Source organism: Lissotriton vulgaris, unplaced genomic scaffold (genome assembly GCF_964263255.1).
Source record: "Lissotriton vulgaris unplaced genomic scaffold, aLisVul1.2 SCAFFOLD_2708, whole genome shotgun sequence".
Classification (NCBI taxonomy): domain Eukaryota; kingdom Metazoa; phylum Chordata; class Amphibia; order Caudata; family Salamandridae; genus Lissotriton; species Lissotriton vulgaris.
In genome coordinates this window covers 256,309-274,462 of record NW_028249324.1, presented here as the reverse complement: position 1 = coordinate 274,462, position 18,154 = coordinate 256,309, and the positions used below count along the sequence as shown (strand labels likewise).

The following is an 18,154-nucleotide window of genomic DNA, read 5'->3' as shown; positions in this document are numbered from 1 at the left end:
TTCCACAGTTTAGCTGCACAATGTGAGAAAACTCCTACCTTCGAAAGGAGCCACTTGAGACTCTGTCAAAGATGCACAGCCGTTTTCACTGAATGAATTTAATCAATCATATGTTAAATTAAACTTTTTATTTAATCCACTTTTACTCCGTTATTTTGCTCCATTATTTTCTTCTATGTTTATCCATAATTTTCCTTAATTCATTATACTCATTCGTTTGTGTGTTTTTCCATACAAACGCAGGAGAGTCACGATGTTTCCGTGTCCCAATTCATTTAAAAACCCAATGCATTTCGGGAAAGTCCCTTCATCAGGGGTATCTAGAAAAAATAAATTACCATCAATTTGCTGAAACATATTTAAAATGATATACAGATTATGAATAGAATTAAACTGAACAACTCCATACTATTCCATCCTATTTACAATTGCTATGTAGCAAAACCTATATTACTGCCTACACATTACACATATATCCAGTCTCAACCTCCAGTGCTGTTTTAAGAACCAGATTCAGAAAAGGGGGTGGTGATGAACAGAGTGTCTGAATTAAGCAGACCACTCTTACCCAGTCCAAAGATCAGGGCTTGATCCATCACCGTTATTTATCTCACTGCACCATCCCAGCTCAGAACCTGGCTATATGCAAATCAGTCTGTCCCTGGCCCAGTGCATCATGGGAACAGGGCAGACTAAACTACCAAGCCAATTCTTCACCAGAAAGGAGACAAGCTACCGGGGACCAGTTTCTGGCATTTCAGCTGTCTTCGGCCCGGCTTGCTTGAATCCTGATGATGCAGTGAGAAAAACGGTGATGGATCAAGCCCTGATCTTTGGACTGGGTAAGAGTGGTCTGCTTAATTCAGACACTCTGTTCATCACCACCCCCTTTTCAGAATCATTTTTGTCCACCATAAGCGTGGAAGGGTATACTCAGATGTGAGTCCCTTGCTCATTGCACCATCAGGATTCAAGCAAGCCGGGCCGAAGACGGCTGAAATGCCAGAAACCGGTCCCCGGAAGCTTGTTTCCTTCCCAGTATAAGAATTGACTTGGTAGTTTGGTCTGCCCTGTTCCCATGATGCACTGGGCCAGGGTCAGACTAATTTGCATATAGCCAAGTTCTGAGCTGGGATGGTGCAGTGAGCTAAAAAACGGTGATGGATCAAGCCCTGATCTTTGGACTGGGTAAGAGTGGTCTGCTTAATTCAGACACTCTGTTCATCACCACCCCCTTTTCTGAATCATTTTTGTCCACCATAAGTGTGGAAGGGTATACTCAGATGTGAGTCCCTTGCTCATTGCACCATCAGCATTCAAGCAAGCCGGGCTGAAGACGGCTGAAATGCCAGAAACCGGTCCCCGGAAGCTTGTTTCCTTCCCAGTATAAGAATTTGCTTGGTAGTTTGGTCTGCCCTGTTCCCATGATGCACTGGGCCAGGGTCAGACTAATTTGCATATAGCCAAGTTCTGAGCTGGGATGGTGCAGTGAGCTAAAAAACGGTGATGGATCAAGCCCTGATCTTTGGACTGGGTAAGAGTGGTCTGCTTAATTCAGACACTCTGTTCATCACCACCCCCTTTTCTGAATTGTTTTAAGAACCAGAAACCTTTTATTTTTATACAAATGTAAGAGCCCAAAAAGGTGCACTCATACCCCCTTATTAGCCACTAAATACATTTACTAGCTGCTCTTTAGAAACGCTATGACTCTACGCTTACCGTGACACGTGCACTTTACATTTCTGAAAACCTTCATTATCGCTTCTTATCGTGTCATCACTCGGTTCACCGGTAATGTTATGTTATGTTATGTTATCATAACTTGTATAGCGCACAGCTGCCCCAGCTAAGCGGCGACCCGGCGCTTTGACTGGCACAAAGAACACAGCGTACGTAACAAAAAGAGAGGTAGCAGTAGAGCAGACCATTACGGTCTTTCGTTACTGGTATTATCTGTTATGCAACATTCGCAGCCTTCTCTCACTTATGGCGCCATTGCCTCCCCCCATGTGATCCATCACGTGTCGTGGTGCTTCACCTAAACTATGGACCTAGATTTGTCTCTTTAATAATGCGCCTCCATATCAACTGCTCTTTATGTGGCCATATCCTCCCTAGTGTACGCCGAATTTCCACTGTGGCACAATGACACTTGCTCCCCATGCTCTTCTCGTCGTACTCAATATCCCAATCTACCCTGCAACCTTCCACTCCTACATCTCTCTCTCCCCACCCAGGTAAACTGCTAGCATTGAATATTGAGTAATTGTTGACCTCGGTATGGTCCAGGGCAGGCTTTTTCAGGATCGGCCTGATACACGCTTTTCTCAAGGCACAAGGATAAATCCTTGACTCCCAATGTTGTGGAAAACACTAACAAAGCTGTGTATAGTGAAGGAACAAGAGGAGATCAGTTGGTACAGTTTAGTCTACCTTCATACCCAAGTTAGGAATGTAAATAATTATAGACAAATCGAGAATACACAGGATGGATTGAATTATAGACCTAAACTCAATGTGGGAGGGAATACCTTCAAAATTCGAGGTTTTCAATGATGTTGTAAATTTATCTGAAGAACGGAGTTAATGTATGATCTGATATACAAGTTCATTATTGTGAATGTAAGTATTTTGAACATATCCATTCTGTTGTGCTTTGCTTATTTCCACCACATTGCTGAGCTCGTGGAACCTGCCGTAGAATCTTCATCGGGCGGTTTTTACTGTTGGAGAAGAACAGTTGGCATTTATTGTAGGTTGCACTGAGGTGGAGAATAAATCTGTCCACACTCATCTCATATCCTGCCATTTCTACATTTCCCCAGGTGCTGGCGGAACTAGTGTAAAAAAGTTGACAACTACCGTTATAGGAAAAAAAAGGGGTCAGTTTTCTGTGGAAAAATGCAATGCGTCAATGATGCGCTTCGGGCCATTTCCTGTTGCAGGCACTAGGAGTACCCAGAAAAGTGAAGCACTATATTTATTTGGAAACTTGGAGGAATGCCAGGTGGAAGGACGTTTCTGGTTCCCTGTAGATTACAGAACTTTCCATCACAGAAGTCTGAGGAAAATAGTTCTTTTATTCAAAGTTTGTGGTTTACAGTAGTTTTTGGGTGAAAAAAACATGGTGAGAGACAAAAGTCACCTTACTCTGGATTTCCATTGGTGTCTAGTTTTTAAAAAATGTGCCGGATTGCTAGGGTTCAAAATTCACAGCTACCCACTTTAACAAAATCAGCTGTATCCATGTTGTGTTTTGGGCTGTTTCCTGTTCCAGGCACTATGCCTACACCCATACAAGTGAGGTACAATTTTTATCGGAAAACATGTGGGAGCGCAGAATAGGAGAGCATTTGTTGTTACCATTTGGATTTTGCTGCATTTGTGTCTTTCAAATGTCAGCCATTCTATAAGAAAGAAGACATTTTGAAAAATAAGAGTGCCCACAAATACAAAGATGTACAAAAAATCACTGCTTCAAAACTGCATATCTTGTACCCATTCCAGAAATACATAGGTTTCCGTGATACCCATTGTTCTCTCTTCATATTTCACCATATGAATTGGTCCATACTCTGTACTCCATGAAAACCCATTGGACAGTGCAGCTTAATTAATGGCTCTGGGCAGGTGCGTAAAACCCATTGGGCTGAAAGGGTTTCAGCCCCCCTACACGTGGGTCCGAGCCCAGGCTGCATCTTCGAGGGTCCTTGTCTCAGTGGAAGCCTGGCCGTTCAGCACTCCTCGAGGCTCTGCTCGTGAAACCTCATTGGAGAAGGCATTTAATGTTCTTTAAAAAGGCAGGTTCAGCATCACTGTCTGCTACAAAATGTTATCTCACAAAGAGGTGGAGGTTTCTGGTGAATGATTCGCAATATCCTCGGGCGCGGAGTGTGGATCTCGTGGTGGGGGCTCTCACTGTGCAGGGTAATCTTTGTGAGCCTTCACTATTGTTTCAAAGGAGAGCCAATGAGGTATCTGATATATAAGTTCATTAATGTGAATGTCCATATTTTGAATGTTTCCATTATGTTGTCCTTTTCTAATTTCCACCACCACTATAAGAACTGGGATGAGAGAGACAATCTGCCCTTAAAAGCTGATCTCTGCCCCCTGCTGAACATACCTGATGCACTTTGAATGCTTCCCAGAAAATAAGGCAGAAGATGACAAACTCTGTTGTGTGCAGTAGCATTTATATAAGGCACTGATTTATTACTCGTGAGGAGCGATGACCATCAATATTTAAATGCAATGAGGGGATATCATCTTTTTTTATTTTTGGGTTTGCAGTCGTTCAGTGTCCACCAGAGAGACCAGGCTGTTCTGTCAAGTGTGTTGCATCTAACACTCTGTTGGGGCGTAGGGAGATTTTGTTTTCTTACAAAATAAAATCCTAGTAGTGGCAAAAAGAAATCAGAACCTGAAAAGTGGTAATGGCAAATAGGGTTATGGGCAGTACTTTGGAGCTCATTTCGAGTACATGCTGCGGCCCTGTGGAATTCCCTTCCTTTAAAGATTCGTGCCCTTGATGATCTTTTCTCATTTCGTAGGGCCGTCAAGACCTTTCTATTTCCTTAAATCGTTTTACCCTTAGTTTGCCACCTTTTAAGCTGTGTTATGTTGTTACCTTGTCAGGCGCCAGGACGCTCCTTTGCTGGAGCAGCTGTGCGCGTAATAAATGCTCATAACATAACATAACATAACATGGCAGGCAGACATCAGTCTGCCCGCCACCATAACGGTGATGGGACTGGCCGCCAGACGTGCAGCCGTTCCACCAGCCCACTTAGGATGTGCGCACCATACAGGCGGGGGCATCCTGCCCTTTTACCATTGTAGACGGTACTGCTGGCTGCAGCACCGTCCGCAATGGTAAAAGGGCAAGCACAGCATTTCCCTGCACCACGTGGCAGCCCCAAGCGGTGCCTGCCACTTGATGCAGGGAACTGCAGGGGGGTACTATGGGTACCCCCAAGTGCACTCCTCGTTCCCCCGCCCCGCCGAGGGGCTGTAATGGGCCCCCGAAGCCAATACCTGCCAGCCATTCCATGGCAACATCACAGCCATGGAAAGGCCTGTAACAACCCACATCATAATAAGGCTGGAGCTGCCTGCCAGGCACCGCCACCAAATTACTGCCCAGCTCTGCCTGGACGATAATCGTAGCGATTGCCTACCGGCGGAAAAGCAGTGGATAGACTTTCAGTCCGCCACGATACCCACCGTCATCATAATCTGGCAGTGGGAAAAATATGTGTGATGGCGGAAGGACCCCCACCGCAGGGCCGTCGGTTGCCACTGCCGGCCCTGCGGTGGCATTCTTTTTGCAATCATAATCACCCCCTTTGTTTCTATGGTTGCTGGTTGACCGGTTACCGGAGAACTGGAATTATACAAGAGGAAATTACCAAATTATGTGGCAGGGTTGATTAAATTATGTGGCAAGAATAGGGATACTATGTAGTGCAATGTGATACTTTCATAATTTGTACGCATCTGAGCTAAGGTTTCCACTAGTACTAGCTTACTGCCCAAATAGAGGACTGCACAACCAATGATGGCCAGTCAAAATGTCCACTGTGCTGCAATGTGTGTTGCTGCATTTTCAGTAACTTTTGATTAATTTAGGCTGCAAACATATGTAACTGCTAAAATCTACAATATTTGGCAAATTAAAATCCATAATGATGCAAAAAGGCTGGGGCCTCAGAAGTACACAATTCCCTGGCTTTCTCTGCTACCTCAGAAGCAAAGCCAGCTAAGGCCCAAGCACTGATGTTGTTTTTGAGACTGTCATAGAGTATTGGTAATGACTTGACAATAACGTCATGTCACACTGGTACTCTAACAGTCAATGCACAGACACAGGTGCACCGCAGGCACTCACTATGCTCCTCTGACTAATGCTTACTAATTGGCTGAGTGTAGCTTGAGCAGGACAGCCACACTACAGCAGGGACACTCATGAGGTCCAATATTCCCTCATGCCTTGTTGAGGACTACTGGGTGCTCACCTCTCAAAGTCCACTTCACAGAAGCACCTTATGTGCCTATTGTCCTGTGTGTTTGGTGAACACACACAAAAGAGACTGAAGAGATGGGTCAGCATGGCACAGTGCAAGAACAGCAGCTACCACTGCTCCTACTGACGCGTTCTGCTGCAGCAGCAATGCGTGCCGCAGACAGCTCAGCAATCACAGGGTCCACCTTTGGGTCATCTTTCCCATCTCTGCAAGTGGCAGCTGCTGCTTGGAAAGCCTTGAGATGATGGTAAAGGAGGATGCCATGTTCTAGATCTGAGACACACAAACATTTCAAAGGGTCGCTTAAAATGCAGATCGCCTGTGCAGTTGTTGGCCCTTGCTGCTATCCCTCACGCTGACCCTTGTTTGCAGTCGGCACGTGCATGCTTCACCTTCCACAACTCTATGCCAATGTCAAGCCAGCAAGTGTGGTCCTGAGGATTAACACTTGCTGCTGTGACACAGTCCAGATACTAACAACAAGTCAACAAAAAGAGAGGTAGGGAAAAAGCAACACTCTTAGTCCCCACTATAACTAGAAAAATAACAACAAAAGAGTGTTACTTGGTTGGAAACACAAAAGTAATCGAGCAAAAGAGATCAACAACACCAATTAGGTTTGTTTAGAAAGCCCTCACTCACCGACCTGGTCGGTGACATGCTTCATCATCGGGCCCCACTGGGTGTGACCGAATGTCACCCCAGAGTGCTTCAACGCCAGATTTACTGCGGAGCGGGTAATGTGAAGGTGTGAAGGCTAGGTGATGAGTTACGTGAACAGAGTGGTGTGGTGAATTAAAAATGCCTTGTATGTATCAAAAATGTATTTAATGACTGATCACCAAGGGCATATTAAAAAATGTGTTGGTAAACAAGGCCAACTAAATTGGATGGTCTGTTTCCAATAACATTACGTGATGGTGAATGGTCAACATGTTTCTGCCAATGTTGGTGTAATTAACCTGGCATTCGTCAGGACCTAGAGTGAGTAAACCCTGGCGGTATGGGCACGCTAAGGCCCACCCTACCAAGGGACGTGAAAGTAAAAAATGTCTGTCGAAGTGCAATGTAAAGGGGGCTTCACCGAACAAAAAAACGGGAGGCACACACCCTTCTTGTCTCTGGGTTAGAGACTACAAAAATTAAATGCACCTGTGAAGGCAAAAGGGTACAGACAAACACAGAAAGACAGACAAACAATTAGTTATTGGTCTGCAATCCATCAAAAATAAATACGGTGACATGTGCTCATGTGGTCTGGCAAGTGCACAACACACGGCTAGTTGCAGAGGTGCGTGGCTCCGCCTGTGGCTGTATATTATTATAATACATGATCGCATTATCAGTGTACTGCCGATCTCACGTAGTGTCCGTGTCGATGAGCATACACAATTGATGCCCACCGGTGCGCGTGTATAATTCCATGCGCCGCGAAGGAGATACGTGACATTATGGGACAAGGGCGCTTCGATAGTAAGCCTAATTTGTACCGCGTTTACTGTATGGAACTAACAGATCAATGGGCCAAGGGACAGTGACCACTATCCCCCAAAAAACGGAGTACTGATGCAATGGTTCTCACTTAAAAGGAGATCAAGTTTCACCCCATAGACCGCGGGAGGGGGGTGATGGCGTATTTGGCACATCCTGCAAGAGGAAAAACAAACAAAGGGATGAACTTTTAGAGAAGCCTCAAAAGTACTTAGCTCGTGCTGGAGAAAGGAGCCAAGAAAACACTCACGCCCACGACGCCAGGCACCCGTTTTTAAACCTGACCAGCCCTCAGAACCGAGTCTTGACGATCGGGACCTGGTGTAGAAGGACGGTATATGTAGCAGGAGCTGAGTCAGCAGCGCACGCTCTTCCGGGTCTGGGCGTGGCCAGAGACGCGCATGCGTGGGGTTAGCCAATGGGGATAGCCGGCCGATGTAAACAAACCGGCATCACCATTGGGAAACTAGAATGCCTAAGCGTACGTAACGATGTCTAAACTGCAAACGAGAAACTTTATTGACCATTGGCAAAAAAGCAACCAGAAGGTATGACATTAGATGGTATGCCCATGTTGACTATTATGCCGGGGAATGCGCAACATCGAAACAAGGTCTAGTAATTGGTTGCAGAGTTGCAGGGACCGCACACAAATGCTATGGGAGAGTAATGGAACTAAAGGCACAGTTCCTTCACCTTGGCTAATTGTAATTTATAGAAAAAATACAGAGAGACAGTGTGTGGAAAAAATTACACAGAAATTAAGTATGTGAACAATTCACAAACAAATAGTCAGTTCAATAGTCTGGTCAAAGGAGTAAACCAGGCAAAACAAGGAAAGGTCAATATTGAATACGGAGTGTCGTGTGATATGAGCAAGGCTCACGTACTCGCAGACCTGGGAAGGGATAGGCTGATGGTTAATCATTAGAGGATACCTGGTCTTAGTAAGTTGTCCAGATACTTTCACATTTTGTTATGTCTACAAGAAGAGTGGATTTTAAACCTCAAGCCTGGTGCATTGACGAATCTTAAATTTTAACACAGACTGAAGGTGACTCGCAGCTTGTGGTCTTGGTTCAGTGATGGTGACCACATTGTGGTCGGTGTGCAAAGGCCCACAGGAAACGTCTGTGCTGCGAACAACTGGTGAAGTTTGTCCTTCGAACTGTGAGAGGCACCTGAAATGGCACAAGGTTGCCCTGAATGAGGGGAAGGTTCTGGAAATAGGATCGATCATGGCTAAGGCTTTGAGCAGGCTGGAAACCACCAGCTTGGACCATCATGAGGTATCTTCTCTTTTCTGTGACACTACTAAAGCCCTGGGTGAGTTATTTTTAACACATAGCCGCGGTGCTCCCGTTAGTGAGTGTAGGGGACCCAAGGGCGATCCGGGGTGGTATTCCATTGTCAAAGGGCAAAAAGGGACCTAATTGAAGCATTTAAAAGCAAGGGATGTGAGATGATTCGTGCTGCCAGGAAGGAGTACAGGCACGCCATAAGCGAAGCCAAGAAAGAGTGGGACAATCAGTTTTGGTGCGATCTGAAAGAGGCTAGTGCTGGGAGGGACTCTAGGGGCTTTTGGGACTTAGTTAGGACCCGGAATAGGCCGGTCAACTCCCTGATTACATGCAATATATCTGAGGTGATATGGTTTAACCACTTCTCCCTCCTTTATACTTCCACCCAGGAAGATAGGTTGGGGCTGTTTGATTTTCCTTCCTTGGGCTCCCCTGGGTTAAGTGAGGATCTATCCTTCACAGCTAAGAAAGTGGAGAATGTGATCAAATCCCTTGTCCCCAACAAAGCAGCAGGCCCAGATGGGTTACCGGGGGACTTGCTACGCCTCAATTTGACTAAATGGGGAAAACCTATTTCCTCGTTGCTTAACGCAACCTACTATGGTGCCCCTCTCCCAGACTCCTGGATGGGAGCTGAGGTTGTTCCGATCTTCAAAAAGGGGGGCCGGGACGACCCAGCAAATTATCGTCCCATAAGCTTAATTGATTCCTGGCAGAAGGTCGCAGGAAAGGTGGTCCTTGGGAGAGTGCTCCAGTGAGCAGATGAAAATAAAATACTTTCTGATTTTCAAGCAGGATTTAGGTCAGGCACCGGGACTATCGAGCAGACTTTTAGACTACTGCTCCTACATTGGAAGGTGGTTGTACTAGGCAAAGGCAGTCTGTATCTTGCCTTTATTGATATGCGGACTGCTTTTGACCTAGTGTCCCGTGGCTGCCTGTGGAAGGTACCGTCTGATCTGGGAATGCCCCCATATTTATTTTCCTTATTGATGAAGCTACACTTAGAGAACTTCGCGCAGGTGAGGTGGGGAAAGCAGGGACAAAAGACTGCTAGAATACCGGTGAATAGGGGCGTCCACCAGGGGTGTGTCCTGGCCCCACTCTGTTCTCATTGTATGTGAACGGAGTGGTCGAGCATCTTCTGAAAAATCCTTCTGATTCACCATCCCTGGCGGGCAGGAGAATACCCACCTTATTATTCGCTGACGATACCCTCTTGATCTCAAAATCCCCAATGGGCCTACAGAGCCTCCTTGACAGTTTCCAATCTTTTTGTGAGAACAGGGGGTTAAAAATTAACACAGAGAAACACCAAATATTTGGTTTTGAACCCCTCGAAAAAGTTTGGACGCGTGCCTGTATTAAATCTGTTGCCCTTGGAAAGGGTCAAGGAGTTTGACTATTTAGGCATCAGTCTTACCGATACAATGCGGTGGAATTCCCATCTCCAAAAGATGTTATTGAGTCACAAAAGGGTGGTGGGGGCTCTCCTTAAAGAACAGCGGTCATCCACTTTCAAACCCATTGCCCCTGTGTTGGTTATTTATATGGCGAGAGGCGTTAGTGCGGCTCTCTATGGGGCAGAGCTTTGGGGATCCCTGAATGTTGATCAGCTATCCTGTTCAGAGAATAAATTCCTGAAGGACCTGATGGTTCTCCCACAGAGCACCCCCACACTACCCCTGCTTTTAGATATGGGTTGCCGCCCAATTAAAGATCAGGCAAAGTTGCGCCCTCTTCTACTCTGGGCCCGTTTATGGAGAGTCCCCGAACTTGCCAGTTATGCGGAAGGGTTGAAGGAGGTTCTATCGATGTCTGGTTGGTCAAAAATAAGATGGCTGAGGGATGTTAAATCCCTGCTTGGGGAGTTGGGACTCGGGGAGGCATGGCAGACTAGAACTGCCCCCTCCAAGTCTGTCCTGAAGAGAGTCTATTGGAACTGGGTAGGGGGTAGGAGAAACACTGACCCCAACCAATGCAGATCCACCAGCGAATTTATTATGGTGAAGGATGTGGCCCTCCGAGAACCCTATCTCGACTTAATTTTAAAAGCTAGGGATAGGGCCTTGTATTTTAAATTTAGAATAGGAGTAGTTCCAGTGGGCGAATTGACTGCTGGTTGGAAAATCCCGGCCCAAACCACATCGTTTGGCTCTTTTTGTGTACATAGGATTGAGTCGGTGCCCCACCTTCTCTTTGACTGTCCTGCTTTTAAAGCTCCACGATCTAGGTGGCTAAAACCCTTGTGTAAGGAGCTGGGTACCAGAAATTATATCGTGGCTTTGCGAATCTTGAAGTCCGACACCGGCCCTTGTTTGTATGTGGCATGGCAAAGTTTTTAGGGTGGGCATGGTTGATCAGGTCAAAAAGGCTTAACAAAATTGTTTAATTCTGGTCATTATGTTAGACCGTCTTAGGTAATGTATTGATGCCATACGTATTGTATAAATTCATGATTGTACTTATATGCTTTGGCTTTCTTTTATCCTTTTTATTTTGTGTATGTACTGCTTTTAAAGTTATGTTTTTATAGAAATAAAGCCTATTTGACTGACCACATTGTGGTCTACAGACTGAAGGTGACTCACAGCCTGTGCTCCAAGACCTTATAAAGAGAAGTCTATTCCTGACCAATAGGAGTGAAGAGTAACTCTAGCCAGGGCTTGTGAGAGCTGACTGAGGAGAGGCCCCATGATACAGTACCTGGCAAACCTACTGACAATGATCGCTGGTTGCATGAAAGAACCTTAAATTTTGTTTCAACCTTACGTAGCAGAATTGTCCTAGAAACTTTTAAAGATTGATTCATGGGAAGAGCAACTCCTCCAGTAAATCCATTCAGACAAGACCCTCCATGCTGCCAGGCTGTAAATATAAAGCATGCTGCAGATGATGCTTTTACTGCCTCCCACAAATCGTTAGTACGTTTCAGCGGGGACAGTCCACGCCCCTAATGTGAGTCCCAAACACCCCTACTCTGAGCATCTGTTGTGGACAGCGGGTGGTACAGGCCCCTTTGATAAAAATTCTCCAGAACGATTTTGTGAATAAGGGGGACTGTACTTGGAACATGGAGGTGTCTTGGTGTTGCAAGAGCAGGAAGAGGGATGGGCATTTGTCTGCCACAGCTGAGGAGAGTATGGAAGCCATTTTATACTGTTTACCAGTCAACATGGGGGGCAGGAGGGAATATATGTGCAATATAGGTGAGAAGATCGCCAATGATATTTGGGTTTTGGAAGTGAGTCAAGATTCATGAATAACATGTGTTGGAATTCCAGACTAATTAAGAGAACCTTAATTAGTGCTGCACCACAGGTATTATCATGCCGCCCTACTCACCACTGTGACAAACCACTAGAGGCCGGCAACATCACACGACAAATACCTGTAGCCACGAACGATTCGGTTCGCAGGTGAAACTAAGGAAATGTACACAGAGACTCAGTTCACCAGCAAAGCATCACGGGGCTCGTATACTACAGGTACCATCATGCCGTGATAATCACCACCGTGTAAGTCCACTAGAGGTCGGCAATGATAAATAAGGCACACCTGGGATTAACAAACATTTCCGCTTGTGGGTGTACCTCAGTAGAAGTTCAGAGTCACTGAACGAAACGCGTCAGGAAGACCGCCTGCAACCTGCTCAATAAAAGCGTTTGCATTGAAGTTTCGTGTGCGGCTCACCTTTGTTCCTAAACAGGAAGAAAACTACAGACATACTAAGCGACGTGGGTTCAGTCGCAGAGCTACCGCACCGCCAGTCAGAGTGCCGACTGCAGCACCCGCCTTGGATCCAGAACTTCCAACTCGGTCGCAGGAATATCACAGGGTGCTCGGCACCACCAGACACCAGAGCCTGGTATGGTTCCTCACGATCCAAAAATAAAGATAGTGACGGAGAAACATTTCTGGATGGTCATATTCCAGTGAGACAAGGAGAAAATGCAGGCACAACCCAGCGGGAATAAGAACACCCAATGGTGCACCACAGGTATTATCATGCCGCCCTACTCACCACTGTGACAAACTACTAGAGGCCGGCAACATCACACGACAAATACCTGTAGCCACGAACGATTCCGCTTGCAGGTGAAACTAAGGAAATGTACACAGAGACTCAGTTCACCAGCAAAGCATCACAGGGCTCGTATACTACAGGTACCATCATGCCGTGATAATCACCACAGTGTAAGTCCACTAGAGGTCGGCAATGATAAATAAGGCACACCTGGGATTAACGAACATTTCCGCTTGTGGGTGTACCTCAGAAGAAGTTCAGAGTCACTGAACGAAACGCGTCAGGAAGACCGCCGGCAACCTGCATAATAAATGCGTTTGCATTGAAGTTTCGTGTGCGGCTCACCTTTGTTCCTAAACAGGAAGAAAACTACAGACATACTAAGCGACGTGGGTTCAGTCGCAGAGCTACCGCACCGCCAGTCAGAGTGCCGACTGCAGCACCCGCCTTGGATCCAGAACTTCCAACTCGGTCGCAGGAATATCACAGGGTGCTCGGCACCACCAGACACCAGAGCCTGGTATTGTTCCTCACGATCCAAAAATAAAGATAGTGACGGAGAAACATTTCTGGATGGTCATATTCCAGTGAGACAAGGAGAAAATGCAGGCACAACCCAGTGGGAATAAGAACACCCAATGCTGCACCACAGGTATTATCATGCCGCCCTACTCACCACTGTGACAAACCACTAGAGGCCGGCAACATCACACGACAAATACCTGTAGCCACGAACGATTCCGCTTGCAGGTGAAACTAAGGAAATGTACACAGAGACTCAGTTCACCAGCAAAGCATCACGGGGCTCGTATACTACAGGTACCATCATGCCGTGATAATCACCACCGTGTGAGTCCACTAGAGGTCGGCAATGATAAATAAGGCACACCAGGGATTAACGAACATTTCCGCTTGTGGGTGTACCTCAGAAGCAGTTCAGAGTCACTGAACGAAACGCGTCAGGAAGACCGCCTGCAACCTGCTCAATAAATGCGTTTGCATTGAAGTTTCGTGTGCGGCTCACCTTTGTTCCTAAACAGGAAGAAAACTACAGACATACTAAGCGACGTGGGTTCAGTCGCAGAGCTACCGCACCGCCAGTCAGAGTGCCGACTGCAGCACCCGCCTTGGATCCAGAACTTCCAACTCGGTCGCACGAATATCACAGGGTGCTCGGCACCACCAGACACCAGAGCCTGGTATTGTTCCTCACGATCCAAAAATAAAGATAGTGACGGAGAAACATTTCTGGATGGTCATATTCCAGTGAGACAAGGAGAAAATGCAGGCACAACCCAGCGGGAATAAGAACACCCAATGCTGCACCACAGGTATTATCATGCCGCCCTACTCACCACTGTGACAAACCACTAGAGGCCGGCAACATCACACGACAAATACCTGTAGCCACGAACGATTCCGCTTGCAGGTGAAACTAAGGAAATGTACACAGAGACTCAGTTCACCAGCAAAGCATCACAGGGCTCGTATACTACAGGTACCATCATGCCGTGATAATCACCACTGTGTAAGTCCACTAGAGGTCGGCAATGATAAATAAGGCACACCTGGGATTAACAAACATTTCCGCTTGTGGGTGTACCTCAGAAGAAGTTCAGAGTCACTGAACGAAACGCGTCAGGAAGACCGCCGGCAACCTGCTCAATAAATGCGTTTGCATTCAAGTTTCGTGTGCGGCTCACCTTTGTTCCTAAACAGGAAGAAAACTACAGACATACTAAGCGACGTGGGTTCAGTCGCAGAGCTACCGCACCGCCAGTCAGAGTGCCGACTGCAGCACCCGCCTTGGATCCAGAACTTCCAACTCGGTCGCAGGAATATCACAGGGTGCTCGGCACCACCAGACACCAGAGCCTGGTATTGTTCCTCACGATCCAAAAATAAAGATAGTGACGGAGAAACATTTCTGGATGGTCATATTCCAGTGAGACAAGGAGAAAATGCAGGCACAACCCAGCGGGAATAAGAACACCCAATGCTGCACCACAGGTATTATCATGCCGCCCTACTCACCACTGTGACAAACCACTAAAGGCCGGCAACATCACACGACAAATACCTGTAGCCACGAACGATTCCGCTTGCAGGTGAAACTAAGGAAATGTACACAGAGACTCAGTTCACCAGCAAAGCATCACGGGGCTCGTATACTACAGGTACCATCATGCCGTGATAATCACCACCGTGTAAGTCCACTAGAGGTCGGCAATGATAAATAAGGCACACCTGGGATTAACGAACATTTCCGCTTGTGGGTGTACCTCAGAAGAAGTTCAGAGTCACTGAACAAAACGCGTCAGGAAGACCGCCTGCAACCTGCTCAATAAATGCGTTTGCATTGAAGTTTCGTGTGCGGCTCACCTTTGTTCCTAAACAGGAAGAAAACTACAGACATACTAAGCGACGTGGGTTCAGTCGCAGAGCTACCGCACCGCCAGTCAGAGTGCCGACTGCAGCACCCGCCTTGGATCCAGAACTTCCAACTCGGTCGCAGGAATATCACAGGGTGCTCGGCACCACCAGACACCAGAGCCTGGTATTGTTCCTCACGATCCAAAAATAAAGATAGTGACGGAGAAACATTTCTGGATGGTCATATTCCAGTGAGACAAGGAGAAAATGCAGGCACAACCCAGCGGGAATAAGAACACCCAATGCTGCACCACAGGTATTATCATGCCGCCCTACTCACCACTGTGACAAACCACTAAAGGCCGGCAACATCACACGACAAATACCTGTAGCCACGAACGATTCCGCTTGCAGGTGAAACTAAGGAAATGTACACAGAGACTCAGTTCACCAGCAAAGCATCACGGGGCTCGTATACTACAGGTACCATCATGCCGTGATAATCACCACCGTGTAAGTCCACTAGAGGTCGGCAATGATAAATAAGGCACACCTGGGATTAACGAACATTTCCGCTTGTGGGTGTACCTCAGAAGAAGTTCAGAGTCACTGAACAAAACGCGTCAGGAAGACCGCCTGCAACCTGCTCAATATTGTTTTTTAAGTTCAAGTATTGTTATTTAAAACCAAACAAGGTGACCATACAAAGTAAATAGAATGAGTTTTACAATATAACAATTCACATTTGTTGCTTAGAAGGTAAAGGAATTGGAATAATAATACAAAAAAGAGACATAATAAATGAACATAGAATGGGTATATGTGCATTCAAGGAAAATAAGAGAAGATATTATGGAACAATCAGGAAATGAGGGTGGTTTGGGAAGCTCCTGTTGCGACGTTGTAGGTAAAAAACATCTTTTGGCATGAACATTAATAAATGTTATAGCAGGGGACCACAAGACAGCACATTTTGCAGCCATTTGAGGAGGATATACAAAGGCAGTGTCTAATCTATAATTGTGGCAAACATTGTACCACCAGGCTCTGTGTGACATTTTTGAAATGTCTTTCAAATTAACAGTAATTTGTTGAAAAGCGATTGCTAATAATAAGTCAATAATCTTGACATTAAGTGGAGCTTCGTCCTAGATAGAAGAGAGGCTGCCCAAGAAGATATGAATGAAGGAAAAAGGAAATTTAGTACCATAAATCAAATTAATTTGTAACCAAACTTGCTTCCAAAAAGTGTGTTCTTGAGAGCAGGTGAATAACATATGTTAGAGGTCGGCATTTGGGGACGTGCACTTCCAACATTTATCAGGAGTAGTGAAGCGTTTACATAGAATCACTGGGGTGAATAAAAGTCTATTATAGACAAAAAATAATGTTTGTGCAGTGTTAGCTGCTCTAGAGGTTTTACGTAATTTGGACCAAATGTCTTTCCAAAATGAGAGTGGCCAACAAACCACAAAATGTTTCACCCAAGCTTCCTCAATCTTGGTTTTCTGTCTGTCATTAGTAGTGTTTTGTAGGTGTTTGTAAATAGTTGAGGCGTTAGTGTGAGAATTTAGCCTGGTATATGATGTCCACTATCCTAGTGGGCACCTTGCACCAGTCTAAAATACCCTTATTGATGGTGGTTGTAAAGTCAACCTTATAGATCAGCTATCCTAGAGGTAGCATGGACCAGCAGTCTAAGACTAAGACTTCAGAGAGCATGTGAAGCCAGTTGTTTTACCAATTATAATCCCTTGAATACCAAATGAAAGGACACCACACAAGGTATATATCAAAATATATATGTATTTATTACTAACACAACCCATCTGAACTCTTTATGAGGTCAGAGATCGAGATACATCACAAGTTGCTCATTAAGCATACTTTAAGTTGCACAAATACAATTCTGCCCTAGGGGCCTAAAGAACCATATACTAAGTAAGTGGTATAAGAACCACTTCAGGAATAGTGAATAGGCCTAGAGCCTAGGGAATCGCTGGGGCTATACTGAACAACCAAGGGATTGGAAGTAGGAGGCCCACGGGAGACACGTGCAGTGTCTAAACACAGTCACGAGTTACCATAGAGTTATAATGGGAACGTAAAAGTTACAAAGTAGTTGATTAAGGACACCTCCGGATGGACTACAGTAAAACCCTGTTAAATTAGGACACTTTGAGAGTCAACACCCACAGGAGCACCAGAGTACTCAAGTTACCTCACCTAAGGAAGCCGGGTGCATAGATGTCTTTTCGTGTCGGGTTTCATCGCTGTTTCCTATGGAGAGCTGCAATGAAGTGCTGCAGGCGACCAGGAGAAATGTGTCCGGGTGGATCGAAGGGTAGATCGAAGAAGTGAAGAATCTGAAAGCAGAGGGGACAGAGTCTGGGTCGCTAGCCAGGAAGGAACCAGGCGATGTTGAGCTGATTCAGGTGAAGAAGGTGAAGATTGTCTCTGCAACCACGAGGACCAGGAGGTGTCAACGACAACCAGGAGCTGGATTCAAGCTGTCCCACAAACGATCTAGTTGACTGCGGTGTCGGTATCCAGATTGGAACCAACAAGCCTTGGCAAACGCAATCCACGCAGGAAGAGAAGATTGGCTTCCGTTCAGACCAGCAAGGTCTGGGGAGCTTCTCAGTTGCAGGAAATCTGGAGCAAGCCTGTAGCAACCAGGCAAGTGGTGAAGTTTCAAAAGAAAGTCTTCATAGGGCTCAGTAGCCAACGGGCTAGCAACCGGGAAGACACATCAAGCTGAAATGCAGGAGCAGACCCCACGTGGCACTCGTGGAGTGTGGAGGGCTGAGCTTCGGTGCAAGTACTGCTCGGGTCTGGGGATCTCAAACCCCAATGCACAACTTTGAGGATGCCTCAGAAGCTGCACGATTTAGCAAAGAGCAGGTAGTCCAGGGTGTCTAGGCCCCATGTCT

General features: G+C 46.1%; 1 protein-coding gene across 1 annotated transcript in view; it reads right to left on the bottom strand.

The window, feature by feature from the left end:
* The window catches only part of LOC147663623 (olfactory receptor 5V1-like), a 58,634-nt gene that overhangs the window by 27,943 nt on the left and 12,537 nt on the right, over positions 1-18,154 (bottom strand). The window contains exon 2 of the mRNA XM_086950324.1: positions 6,153-6,302. Within this exon, the coding sequence (XP_086806450.1) occupies positions 6,153-6,302 (150 nt within the window). The remainder of the gene's footprint in view (positions 1-6,152; positions 6,303-18,154) is intronic.